Below are 14,322 nucleotides of genomic sequence, written 5' to 3' on the forward strand. Positions count from 1 at the left end.
TCGTATGTAGCTAACTAGAGGGATCGAGCTTGTCGTATAGTTGATACATGTAATGCGTTTAGACTAAGTTTCCTTTTTGGTTGAGTATTTTGAGTTGTAATTTTGATATTTGGAAACATTTATGTATAATAGTAATTAGAGCTCTCCGTTGCAATTATATCATGATATGGTATCAGGTACATAGACGTCACTAAAGTAGCACCTCAGGCCCCACGTGGTGGGTTGAGGCGTTACAAAGTTGTGAACATACTGGTATTCTCGATGAAAAATGTTTTCTTTGAACATGTGCATGGATAGATATACTCGATTTTCAGAGGAGACTCTGCCGAAATTTTTACAATTATTCAATACTATAAATGTGTATGAAAGTTGTGAATGGAAGTTGTGAATATACTGGTATTGATTGCCAATGAAAAATGTTTTCTTTAAATAGGTGCATGGATGGATATGCTCGATTTTGAAAGAAAACTCTGCAGAAATTTCTTTTGAAAGGGAATTAAGAAGTCATGCTTTTACCATGTTATTGCATCGATTCCATTGTCGATACTCGGTAGAAGATGTCTTGGAGGGCTTGGATATGGTACCATCAATGAAGCCGACTTTGTTCTTGGTGCTGAGTGCAATGACCATGGATTGACTCCATGTATTGTAATTAGTTTCAGTCAAGAGATTGGAAACCAAGACAATGCCAAGATTGTCGGAATTACTGAGATAAAAAAACATGACTTGGATCATCAAAATTATCGGTGCCTGCAGTATTGGTAGCCATGGAGATAAATAGAAAATGTTTGATTTTTTTTTTTTTGTTTTTTTGTTTTTTTTTTGAGAAAAAATCACATTTATTGTAGTTATCTAAAGTGAGAGGAACAATATGAAAGTTATTCAAGGAATGTGCATATTCTTAATAGGGACAATGACAATGGATATTAAAGTCCTAATTGAAATACAAACGCTGGACTTTTGGTTACCACTTGTCAATCAAATAACAGTCTTTGTTGTTTAAAACTCGCTAGATAGTTCAACAAGTTTTCTTTAAATCTCGTTGCAGCAAGATTTGAGACGCATCAAGATGAGAAAAAAACTTCTCACCAAACCCCTTTTTAATATTTTATTAAATAAAAAAAATCAAAAATGGAAAAAACTCCTTAAACCCTAGTTCCCATCGCACCCCTAAACCCCTCCATCCTTAAACAAAATTTCATTCATCCCGAAGCTCATCACAGACTCCCCATCTTTTTCGACACCGCCCAACATTCTTCTTCTTCTTCATGGGTGGTTCAACCCTATTCTCAATCTTGAACAGATTGAACTCGATTAATGCCAATCATTCCGTCTCTCGCAACTCCACAATAAATGCGCTCTTTAGCAGGTCATACTACATTGGCAAGTACTCCAAGAGCAACCTCTATTCTAGAATTAGTCCTGTCGGGGACCCTAATATCAGTGTTGTTCCTCTGCTTGATCAGTGGGTCGATGAGGGCAAGAAGGTTAGAGATCTTGAGTTGCAGCGCATCATTCGCGATCTCCGCCGCCGCAAGCGCCACAAGCACGCCCTCGAGGTTTAGTTTTCACTAATCAGTATAATTTTTTTTGTGTTTGTTAATGTAGTGTTCGCCTTTTTTATTTCGGATCGTTGTGGTGGTGGTGGTTGCTTTTGTGTTTTGAATTTTTTCACATGTTCGATTTGTTTTGAAGATATGGAGAAAAGAAGTGAAGTGTGGATAACTTGATGAAGAGGCCTGGGGAGATATCTCCATGCAAAATTTCTGGGTTCTGTGACTGCTCCAAACCGTGGAGTATGAAATATGCTCCACGGTTATAAGATTTGAGGACTAGTTGGTTGAGTTCTGTTTCAAATGGGCACCTAAAGTTGAATTTAAACAAAATTTAGAAAACAAAACATAACACCTTGTGCACAACGCTTCCATGCCATTTGGGGTCCTAGGACTCTAGGGAGGACACCTTAAGGAGGTTGTTTCCATGATTTGAACCTGTGACCTTCAAATATGATTGTTAACACCCTTACCCTTTGGTCAAGGATCACTTTAATAATTGGAATAAAATTTAGTTTTAAAAAAAAAAAAGTTGACTGCTAAAGAAGAGCATTGAATGCTTGTTGTAAGGGACACTGTGACTCAGTTCATTCCATCCATACAACATTATCAACAAAGCCAAGCATTAAGTCCCACTAAGTGGGGTTGACTATATGAGTCATTTTTCGCCAATTTATGTGATCATAGACCATTTCTTTTGACATCATTCAATCCATAATCATCCTAAAAAAAATCCTTTTTAATATATTTATTTAGCCAAAACTTGGACCAAAATATTGGAATTTTGAAATTTGATGAAATATGGCTGACTGGGAGCAAACCAAATTTCCTTCTTAATTTTTATCTGATGCTAATTTAGTGCAGTTTAGTCTTTTAGACAATACATTTTTTTGAGAAATTTTATTGCTTCTCGTTTCTGAGGTGAACTGCATAGAGCAATCTCCTATATTGCAGTTGCTCCTCAGGGTTAAATTCATCTTAAATTTACAGTTTGCCTATGATTGCCTGATTATTGAAAGACGGAATTTCCAACTACTTAGGGATACCTTGATTGCTTTAGATTCAAGAAACTCTTTGGTCGGAAAATTTTCATGATAACCTAAACGCCAGGGTAAGAAAGAAAAGGCATTTTAATTGAGGACTAAATCAAATTCTTGTGCCAGTGAATAATAAACAATTTATTTCCACATTTTTCTTATATCTTGACAAAAAAGGACTGTCATCTTCACAATCTACACAAAAGTATTAAGAAATTCCCTCTGCTTAAAATAGAAAGTACATATTTATTCTCTTAATAGGATGTGTGTGCCTGTGTTTATGAGTGCTTCTTCTTCTTCTAATAATAATAATTATAATAATCGTTATTATTATATCTCCCCATGTGGGTGATGAGTGTGATTATTGTATGATTATTTCAATACCAAATGGAGCACTCTCGTCCAGATTAAACCTAACATACAAGAGCCTTAGGATTGAGCAACTTGCCTGAAATGCTTGTACCAAATTGCCTCGTAATAACCTTGCTTATAAATCTTCCCTGCATGGCACTGGGGGATTAGAAATTAGGATATTTCAATTTATGACATGAATGTATTTCTATGGTCAAATTTTTATAGTTTCTTTTATGGGTTTTTTGTTATTATAATGCTGTTCTCTGAATATATTATTGTATTAGATGAATCTAGGGGTGGAAAAAAATCTAGTTTAGAACTATTGAGAGAGATTTTAGAATTTAGAGGTTCAAGAGAAGTAAAATTGAACAAAATACATGAAACATAATAATTCTAGGAGGAATTATTAGAAGAATGCTAAACTTGGTTAAACAAATTCCTAGGACTAGTAGATTTTGTTATCTAGAATCTATTATGTAAGCAAAAGAAGGGACCTCATAGAGGATGTAATACGTAGAGTTAAAGTAAGATGGTTAAAACGGAGAATTCCATCTGGTGTATTAGGTGATTGTAGAATATCTTTCCAGTTCAAAGAAATTTTCGTAGGATGACTATTAGAGCAGGTATGTTTTCAAAATGTTGGGCAACTAAGAAACGCCATATTGAAGAAGTAAATATAGCTGAAATGAGATTACTAAAATGGATGAGTGGTATAACTCTAAAACATTAAAAAAGAAAAGAAGAAGAATGAACACATCTTTAGTAAGATTGGCGTACGACTTGTAGATGATGTGATAAGAAAAAGATGCTCTAGAAAGTTGGGTACTTGTAGCATAGATCAAATTACCAGTGAGAAAGAGTGTATTTAGTCAACATTGGATAAAGGGAGGGGAAGACTGGTCACTAGCGTGAGTTGTAAGAAAGGATTTTGCAATAACCTAGTTTTATAACTTTTGGAGAATATTGCCTTAAATTATGCAGAATATAAGAGACCCCACTGAGTGGGATTTAAGGCTTGATTGTTGTTGTTATTGTGTACTTGTGATTCTCATAAAATTATTTCTTGTTTACTCTGATTTCTAAGTTATCATTTGCCTCTTGATCCCCTCACCCGCTCCCCCCACTCTTGTCTCTTTTGCACAGGGGTGGAAAAAGAATTTAAGCCTCCAAATCCAATCTTTTTCCTTTTTGTTGGGTTTGGGTATCCCTCCTATGTGGAGAAACCCATTCAACCCTTTAGCCCATTTTCTTTGGGCTTTTTTTTTTGGAGGCCTTTTTACACCTCTTTAAGTAAAGGAAATTAGGATTGGATGTGCTGATTCAATCAGAAAATTCAGAAAGAGTGTGTGTGCAAAAGGAGGCAAACCACATTGAGAAAAATCTGTTTTTTGCTAGTGTGCAGTTTTGATCAACCAACAATTGGAGAGTCATATGTAGTCCGATCGAGCTGATTTTTTGTCAGTAGATAGAGGACTCATAGATGCTGATTTTCAACGGTCGGATTGATCATCCAAGCTCTGTAGCTTCAGATATCGGCTTTCAAACAGTAAACACGCTGAGAAAATCTGGGTTTTTGTTCTAGTGCGCGGTTTTGATCAACTGACGTTTAGAGGGTCATCCGTGGTCCGATCGAGCTAACTTTTTGTCAGTAGATATAGGACTCATAGATGCTGATTTTGAACGGTCAGATTGGTCGCCCAAACACTGTAGTATCAAATATCGGGTTTGAACAGTAACAACATTTTTTATGAAATTCTCAACTTTCTCTCTTTGATTTTTTAAGATCTTTTGTTGCTAGCTAAAAATAGAGTTATGTACTCGATGTGATAGCTGAAAATTAAGAGATCTTGTACCCACACTTTGATCATAGTGAAGTCTTTTGAGTGGACTTTAAGTCCTGTGGTTTTTACCCTTTGATTTGAAGGGGTTTTCCACGTAAAATTGTGTCTCACGTGATTGATCTTTGTGATTATTTTTGGGCTGCTTTTGTGCTGCTGAAAAAATATATTTTTGTGCTATTATCATATCATAAGAACTGATTTTATTAATTGGGAGAGAAAGAACTTTTGGTTGTGCTCCCACGATTTTTTCGGTAAGTCTCGTTTCTTCCCATCACACTTTTTACCTTTTTTTTTACCGGTTCAGATTTGCTTGCTTAATTTTTCTGTCTTACCAGTTTCCTGAATTCTTTTTCATGCACAACCAATTAGCTTTGAAATTCTCAGTGTCCCTACTGCTTAGCTGTTCTTTGTCTTGAATCAGTGACATAGGTTCAAATTAGCATTCTTAACCATCTGCTATTTGATGCTCAACATGCAGGTTTCTGAGTGGATGAGTAACAAGGGACTCTGTCCATTTTCCTCTGGTGATCGTGCTGTGCAGTTGGATTTGATTGGTAGTGTCCGTGGGTTGAATGCTGCAGAGAGCTACTTCAATTACATGAGTGACCAAGATAAATGTGACAAAACATATGGTGCTCTTCTAAGTTGTTATGTCAGGGAAGGCCTCATTGATAAATCTCTCTCTCATGTGCAAAAGATGAAAGAGATGGGTTTTGTTTCCTCAAATCTCACTTACAATAACCTCATGGGTCTCTACACACATGTTGGCATGCTTGAGAAAATTCCTAATGTGCTATCAGAGATGAAGGAGGATGGAATCTCTCCCAATAACTTTAGCTACAGAATTTGCATTAACTCGTATGGGGCAAGATCTGATATTGAAAACATGGAGAAGCTTCTTGAAGAAATGGAGAGTGAACCTCACATCTCCATGGACTGGAGCACTTACACCATGGTGGCCAATTTCTACATTAAAGCAGGTATCAATGAGAAAGCAATTGCAGCCTTGAAGAAAGCTGAGGAGAAGATTGATAAAGATGCGCTTGGATACAATAATTTGATTTCGCTCTATGCGAGTCTTGGGAATAAGTCAGAGGTAATGCGAATATGGGGTCTTAAAAAAGCTGCTTTGAAGAAACAAATAAACAGGGACTATATGACTATTACGGGTTCATTGGTGAAGCTTGGTGAGCTTGAAGAAGCTGAGGAATTGCTTAAGGAGTGGGAGTCATCTTGCCACTTATATGATTTCCGGATGCCGAATATACTCCTTATTGGGTATTCTCAGAAGGGACTAGTTGAAAAGGCTGAAGCAAAGCTTAGAGAAATAGTTGATAAAGGGAAAACTCCAATTCCCAACAGTTGGGGAATCTTGGCTGCAGGGTATGTTGCTAAGCAGAAGATGGAGAAGGCTGTAGAGTGCATGAAGGAAGCTCTGGCATTACGAGCAGAAAACATGTTGTGGAGGCCGAAACCTGGTGTGATTTCAAGCATATTGAGTTGGCTTGGAGATAATGGACAAGTTGAGGAAGTAGAAGCTTTTGTGAGCTCATTGAAGGAAGTGGTCCCAATGGACAGGGAAATGTACTATGCTTTGATCAAGGCAAATCTGAGAGGTGGGAAAGAAGTGGATGGAATTTTAGAGAACATGAAGACTGACAAAATTGATGAAGATGAAGAATTGGAGAAGATCCTTAGCTCAAGACAGGAGAAAGCTGGGTGACCCTCTTGCAGCTCGTGGCTGAGTTTCCTTGCTTCGGCTTAGTAAGCCCTAATTTATCACCCCCAGTCTCAGAGCCTGTTACCAGTGCATTTCAATTGAATGAAGCAATCAAGATGTGCCATATCTGATTAATGAAGGTTGCTTGCAAGCCTTTGAAATGCTGCTTATTATTATTATTATTGTTGTTTTCAGTACTCACAAATTCAGCATATCTCAAAACTATTTGCACACAATGGGATGTACTGTTTGTAGGTATCAGGTCTACAAGGTCCGCTGAGGTTTCGGATGTACAGGTAATTGATGCAGGCCTTAAATTGCCCTGTTGGGTGGCGGCTTTGTTTACTTCAACCCTGAAGCTGGGGGTGATGCCTGGTTTACTTAGGTGAAAAATTGTACGGTTTGAATTTTGAAGTTCCATGGTTGATCATGTAGCTCAAGCCACTAGATTGAATTTCACTGGTGGTGAAGAACTTGTCTTTTGGTTGGGGTCGTCTTTTGGGAAAAATTTTAAATGAAACAGAACTTATAAAAAAGTTTCATTATAATTTCATAAGCTTGATTTGATATAGGTTTGTTTGGATTAAAGATTTTTTTTGATGAAAAAAAAAAATAAGAATAAAATTTATTTTTTATATATTTTATCTTCATAATAAATACTATTAAAAGTAAAAAGTTGTTATAATATAATTAAAAATTCAGAAAAATCAAATGCTAATGATATAAAAATTAAAAGGTTGATCTATTTGAAAAAATAAATTCTCTAATGCTTTCAAGTTCAATAGAGTCTACATATCAAATGTAGACACTATTTAAAAATGTTTTCATCAGTTTCAAACCTTCATGAGCGATGTAATTTTCTTTTTGTCCATTAGAGACTTTTAACACATGCTACACAATAAGAAATACCTATATATCTTCCCATCTCCTCTAAGGTTTGAATGTGTATTATAGTACATTGTTATTTGATTTAAGGACAAACATGAACATTTATTCAATTATGTGTTAAGTTGTTTTAACTTTGAAACTAATAATTCAATAAATTTTTAATTTTTTTGTTTTTAGTCTTAATTTTTTATTTATGATTTTTATTCTTATAACTTATTAGGGTGATACTAAATGGCCTTAAAACACAAATAATTAAAAAAAAAATCCATGGCAATTATTGTCCAACTACATTGTTAAAATATATTTCACCCTTGGGTTTGGGTGCCGCATCATAGTATTCAAAGTGGCGTGATGGTGGTTAGAGTTTCCAAGTTATGAAAAAAAAAAAAAATGTAGAGCAAAATTGCAATTTAAAATTTGTTGGGGGCTGGGCTATGAAAAAAACAAAATGAAGCCTTCTAATGAGGCTCTCTTAGCAAAACAAATATGAAAAGTCATGAAAAATCTTGAGATTTTATATGTTAGAGAGTTCTCAAACTTGGATATTCAAATTGAAGATCCAAAATTCATGCTCTCGAACATAATGTAAATTATTATGGACAAAAATGTGTAAATCATCATATTTTTCAAACACAACATTGGGGGAGAGAAAGTGCACAAAGAATGTAGAATGGAGTTGGAGAAATATTTTTGAAATATGGATTGGGTTAGAAATTTATGCCTATTTCAAGTAGGCAATGAGGAAGGGAATACCAAAGAATTCAACAAGGAAATGAAGCTTACAAGGAAATAAAGAGAGAAATGTAGAAGATAGGAAAGGAAATAAAGGCCACACACCAAATAGGTTTTCATTGATCAATATTTATAGATTACAAGGAAATTCAATTATAATAACTCTACCTAAACTAACTCCTAGATACAATAAAACAGAAAGATTCAAAGAACAAGTCTACCTAAACTGACTCCTAAATACAATGAAACAAAATATTCAAAATTCAAATTATAAATACAAAGTCAAAAACAAAACCTGTAACAACCCGAAGAATAATGGTATTTAAATAATAAAAGAAAGGGAAATGGAACCGGAAACAAAAGGAGGCAGTCGACTTCGTCAACGACGTTGCATTTTGGGAAGGATAAACTCGAGAAATTTTTCAACTCTTTGTTGATGAATACAAGGGACTCGTTGACGAAATTTCTACAGGACTCGTCAACAAGGTGAGGTGTCTCATCGACGAGGAAATGCCGAGAGGGGTTTTGGGGCGGTCTGAATTTCGTCGACGATGAGTGGGTTTCGTTGACGAAATTTTTGAAGGACTTGTCGACGAGATGACGAGATGACGTGGCTCGTCGACGAATCCAGCCCTATAAATAGTGAAAAACTCGGATTTTTTTATGCAAAGTCAGCGCAGAAACCGTCCCTCTCTCATCCTTCGGTCTTTCCCCCTTCTTTCTTCGATTTCGAGCCGGATCGACTATCTGAAGCCACCACGACGCTCCTGAGAAAGTTCTCTGCTAGTCTGCCAGAGCGGATCATCGGTGGGGCTGAGGTGGAAACCATCCCAAATCCAGGGTAAGACTTCTACTCAATATTTGGATTTTTGGCAATTGTAGAAAGTGTTATACGCTTAGAAATACTGAACTTTAGTTCTGGGGAATGTTGTTTCCAGGGTGTTGAGCGGGGAACCTTGCGGGGGCGGGACATATTTTCTTATTGGCTTTTTAGAAATCAGGTAAGGAGATAAACTAAGCTAGTTCTTTTAAGAAATGTATGTACATATAACATTTGATTTCAGGAAAGTAAATATGTCAATATATATGATTTATATTTGAGAAAACACTGTTGAAAATGATGGTATATTAAATATGCGGAAAACCTGTTAGTATGGCATGAGTAAAAATTGTTATGAAATACTATTTTCTGAAAATGTGTTAATGATACGGATTTTTATAATGGAAAACCGGCGTACGGGCTGAGATTTTTATATGTTTTGTCGGCGTACGGACCGTACTATGTGTATGATTTGCCAGCGTACGAGCTGAGCTATGGATATATTTTGCCGGCGTATGGGTCGTGTTATGAATGTGATTTGCCTGCGTACGGGCTGTGCTATGATATGATTTGCTAGCGTACGAGCCAAGCTATGGTAAAATGTGTAATACCAGTGTACGAGCCGATGATTTTCATGATATACGTATATATGCAAAATGATATGATTGATTTGATAATTAATGATATGAAATATCTATGTATCACAGTTTCAGTATATGTTAAATGATATCAGAACCTAATTGGCTTGGTCTAGGCTAGCACTTGCACGGTACCGTTGCTATGTGTCCATGGTCATCATAATCATGATATCTGTGTTAACGCTGCTGTATGGAGTGGTGTAAGATTGGATGGTCGATGTGGTTTTTAAGAAGTATGTGAGCGCCCCTAGTGTACGGACCAGGTCAGGCAGACCCATCAGACTTACAGACTATACTTTTGACTTCGCAGTAGTTGGCCAACCATTGTCAGGTCCCGCCTTCGAGGCACACAACCCAGTCATGTGGGGGTAATACATGACAACAGCCAGTTAACCTACCAAGAATGTTTTTATATTATTATTATTATATGAGATGAATATGTTTATGAAAATGCAGTATGTTTGGCTATGTTTTAATGATATATATATGTTTTCCCATATTTGACAAAACAGTTACTGAATATGTTCTGTATGGTATATGTATAACACGCAATACTTATGTTGTCACACATTGGTATTAGTTTATTTCCCTTACTGAGAGGTGTCTCACCCCAAAATTTTATAAATATTTCAGGAGCCCCAGATAGGAGAGCGGGAAAAGTCCCGCAGATTTAGAGCTGTTATCTGCCCTTTTTGAAGGGTAAGTTTTAGTAGGGACAGTTGGATTTTTGTGGGAAATGTCTCTAGATTTTGTTTTTGGGATGTATATATACTGAAATACAGTGGATATAGTGACTCTGGTATTTATGGTAATGTGACAAATGTTTTCAAATTTATAATATTGTGATTGTATGTTTCCTGCTGCTTAGGCTTCCGTTTTGTGTTCTGTTGTATCCCTGGTACCCTCGTGTTCTAATGGATTATGATATGCTGAGCTGGGATTTGTGATATTGATGTTATTATAAAAAAAATTGTGAAAATTAAGCAGGTCGTCACAATACCAATTCAAAATAATATTAGAGAAAGTCTCAATGGCTCTATTATGCCCCCTTAAGATGGAGCTTGAGTAGCAAGTCCAATCTTGGTCTTGAGAGTAAGAAACGATGTCCTATATAGGGGCTTTGTTAGAGTATCAGCAATTTGGTCTTTACTAGAAACATGAGCAACACGCAAATGTCCCGATTGAACTTGATCATGAATAAAATGGAAGTCGATAGCCACGTGCTTCATTCTAGAGTGGAAAATTGGGTTGGAACAGAGATTAATGGCCCTATTATTATCACAGTAAATCACTGGTGAATGTGAAAGAGACACACCAAGTTCAACCAAGAGAAAGCACACCTAGTTGAGCTCGACGGCAGTATGTGCAACAGATTGATACTCGGTCTCAGTGTTGGATCGGGTAATAGAGCGCCGCTTCTTGAAACTCAATGAAATCGAATTACAACCAAGGTAAAAAATATATGCACTAGTGGAAAGCGAAATCATCTATGTTCCTAGCCCAATCAGCATTGGAGAAAGCATATAATTGGGCATCGGATAAAGCACGTAAAGATTGTGGTGATTCATAGTAGAGGGGGTATGCCTTCATTAACTGAACTACAAAGATAACAGAGAAGTATCTTAACTAGAATCCAATGATCTGAGGTTGGTTTATGCATGAATTGCAATAACTTGTTGACGACAAAAGCTATGTCCGGCTGAGTAAGTAATAGATATTGTAAGCTCCCAACAATGGCACGGTATTAAGATGGATCAGAAAAGTGGAGAACCAAAGTCTAGTGATTGGTGGTGAAGTGGGAAGAGGTGTGAGAACAGGTTTTGCTTCCATCATTTTTTGTACGAGTGAGAAGAAACATTATATAACGTCTTTGAGAAAGCAAAATACCATGAGGATGTGATAAAACTTCCACACCTAGAAAGTAAGATAGCTGCCCAAGATCTTTCAAAGAAATTGTTGAGATAAAAGAGCCACAAATTGTTGAACAAAACCATCATTATCACCAGTTATGATAATATCATCCACATAAACTAAGAGAAAGATAAGCTGACCACCATTTTTGAAAATGAACAGAGAAGTGTCAGCTAGTGAGTTATGAAAACCCGAAGCAAGAAGAAATTTTCAAAGCTTAGTATACCAGGCACATGGAGCTTGCTTGAGTCCATAAATTGCTTTTCTAAGCTTGCATACATAAGATGGATTATCAGATTCAACCAAGCCTTGTGGTTGTGACATATAGACATCTTTAGAAAGATGACCTTGTAAAAACGCATTATTGATTTTAAGTTGTCGGAGAGACCATCTATGACTAATAGTAAGACTAAGAACAAGGCGCACTGTAGTTGGCTTGACTATATGGCTAAATGTATCATGATTGATAGTCAACACTAGGACGTCGATGAAATCCTTTAGCTACCAAACGTGCTTTGTACCTGTCAATAGAACCATCTGAGTGTTGTTTAATTAATGCGAAAAATCCACTTACAACCAACTATATTGTGACTAGAAACAGGAGGTACTAGCTCCCATATCCCATTTCGAACAAGAGCATCATATTCTTCAGACATGACTCGACACCATTTTTTATCTTCGAGGGCTTAGGTCGCAATGGTGGGTTTTATGTATGTGGGTGGAAATAGTTGAGTGGAAAGATTTAGTTTTTGAATAGGTTTGGTAATGTTGTTTTTGGTTCTTGTGATCATTGTGTGGGTTAAGTAGATTGAGAGGTAAAGGGATTGAAAGTGGTTACTGTGAGAGGTGGTGGGTTGGGGGAAGGTGTAGTGGTGGTCGAATTGGACAACAAAGGTTGTGTATTTGTGGCTGAGGTTAATGGTTCGGTAGATGGTGTTGATACTATGCACTAGGGCTTCCTGATAGGTTGCACATCAAATGGGGTGGTGTCTGTTGGCGAAGATGTTGTTGGCAATGGAATAGTGATAGGCTGAGGAATCCAGGTAGACACAATATCAGGTTGTGGACGAGGAAAGTGAGTGGATAGTCTATGAAATGGAAACACTGACTCAACAAACTTGACATTCCTAGAGACATATGTTTTTGACGTGGATAGATGGAAACAAAGATATGCACTTTTTGTAAGAGAGTAGCCTAGAAAGACACATGGTTTAGAGCAAGCATCAAGTTTATGAGATGAATAGGGGTGAAGCCAAGGGTAGCATAAACATCCAAAGATCTGAAGTTTTGAATAGTTTGGAGAAGTTTAAAAAAAAAAAAAAATTCAAGAGGAGATGGAAGATTAAGTGTTGGAGTTGGCATTCTATTAATTAGATAAACTACAGTAGCAAAGGATTAAGGCCAAAAGAATAAAGGTATTGAGGCATGAGAGAGTAGGGATAAAACTATTTCAACAATGTGACAGTGTCTTCTTTCAAAGTAGCTAGTATGTTCAGGAGTGTGTGGTGGAGTAGTGAGATGAGAGATTCTATTGGTAGCAAGAAAGTTGGCTAAAGCTAAATATTCACCACCATTATCCGAATAAAGTGTGCAAATTTTAAATGTGAAGTGTTTTTCAATAATAACTTTAAATCTTATAGAAACATCTTTGACTTCAAATTTGTACTTAAGTGGATAAAACCAAATGTATTTTGGTGAAGTGATCAAAAAAGATGACATAATATTTAAAACCATCATGTGATAAAATGGGTGAAGTCCATACATCAGAGAAAATTATTTGAAGTGGTTAAGAAGACACAAAGGAAGAATTAGAAAAGGAAAGTTTGTGAATTTTATTGCAGTGACATGCATTACATAAAAAATTGGAAGACAATGATGTGGATGAGTCTAATTGATAATGAGAAAGAATGTGATTTAAAATAGGAGATGCTAGCTGACCTAGTCTATGATGCCACTCAGAGGAAGTTGTCTTGACACTAGAAAATGATAATAGAGGAGAATTTATTGGAGAAGAGGATGGCCATTCATACACCCCATCCTTTGTTTGGCCTTTCAAAAGAGTTGCCCCCCATGCGAAGTTCCTTCACAAGAAAAGAAGAGGGTAAGAATTCAATGGACACATTATTTAAGAGATAAAATTGTGAAATGGAGAATAAGTTTTTCTTCATGTTAGGTACACAAAGAACATTGTTTTATTGAAGGCGCTATGAGTGTTAAAGAAATCAAATCATCAATAAGGAGACTTGTGCCATCACCAATTATGATGTCGTCGAAACCTGCGTAAGGCGCATGAAGGGATAGATTTCTCATGTCTGCAATGACATGATGAGAAGCACCACTATCTAGTAGCCATGTTGGAGTGTTAGAAGAAGTGTTCGCAGCAAAGTGTGCTCGAGGCTACCATGGTGTTGGAGAGTTAGTCATTGGTGCACTTGTGGTAGCAGACGACTGAATGGGAACAAGGTGAAAGGATGGACACTTCTTGGTTGTATCTCCCTGAATCCCATAAATTTGGTAGTGGCCAAAATAGGGATGAGGAGGTCAATCATTTCAACTGGAGTTTGGCCCAACATTAGAGGATGTAGGTTAGCGATTACTGTAGTTTGGCGACGGGCACTAGCCTGTGTGGTTATTTCCAAAGAATTATGATGGATGTCAATTGTTGTTGCTGCTATTACCTAAGATTTTTAAAGAATGCCAGCCATTGTTGGTTCGATTTGTAGGATTTTCCAATACGGGAGAGTGAGCAGATTCAAATTTTGTTCCAAAGAGAGTTGCTTCAAAATTCATAAGTTTTTCATGAAGCTCGTCAAAAGTGATCGTAGTGT

The 14,322-nt window shown here is 36.6% G+C and overlaps 1 protein-coding gene across 2 annotated transcripts; it reads left to right on the forward strand.

Annotated features, from left to right (window-relative positions):
- Nucleotides 1–1,085: 1,085 nt before the first annotated feature.
- LOC131161302 (pentatricopeptide repeat-containing protein At4g21705, mitochondrial-like) lies at nt 1,086–6,975 on the forward strand. 2 transcript variants are annotated; one of them, XM_058116972.1, is made up of 3 exons: nt 1,178–1,383; nt 1,467–1,559; nt 5,264–6,975. In XM_058116972.1, the coding sequence occupies exons 1-3, from the start codon at nt 1,354–1,356 to the stop codon at nt 6,506–6,508; spliced, it is 1,368 nt and encodes a 455-aa protein (XP_057972955.1). In that variant the 5' UTR covers nt 1,178–1,353; the 3' UTR covers nt 6,509–6,975. The 2 variants fall into 2 exon arrangements, with proteins under 2 accessions (XP_057972947.1, XP_057972955.1); XM_058116964.1 differs by having other exon boundaries at nt 1,086–1,559.
- The last annotated feature ends 7,347 nt before the right edge of the window (nt 6,976–14,322 follow it).

Source organism: Malania oleifera, chromosome 1 (assembly GCF_029873635.1).
Source record: "Malania oleifera isolate guangnan ecotype guangnan chromosome 1, ASM2987363v1, whole genome shotgun sequence".
Taxonomy (NCBI): Eukaryota; Viridiplantae; Streptophyta; class Magnoliopsida; order Santalales; family Ximeniaceae; genus Malania; species Malania oleifera.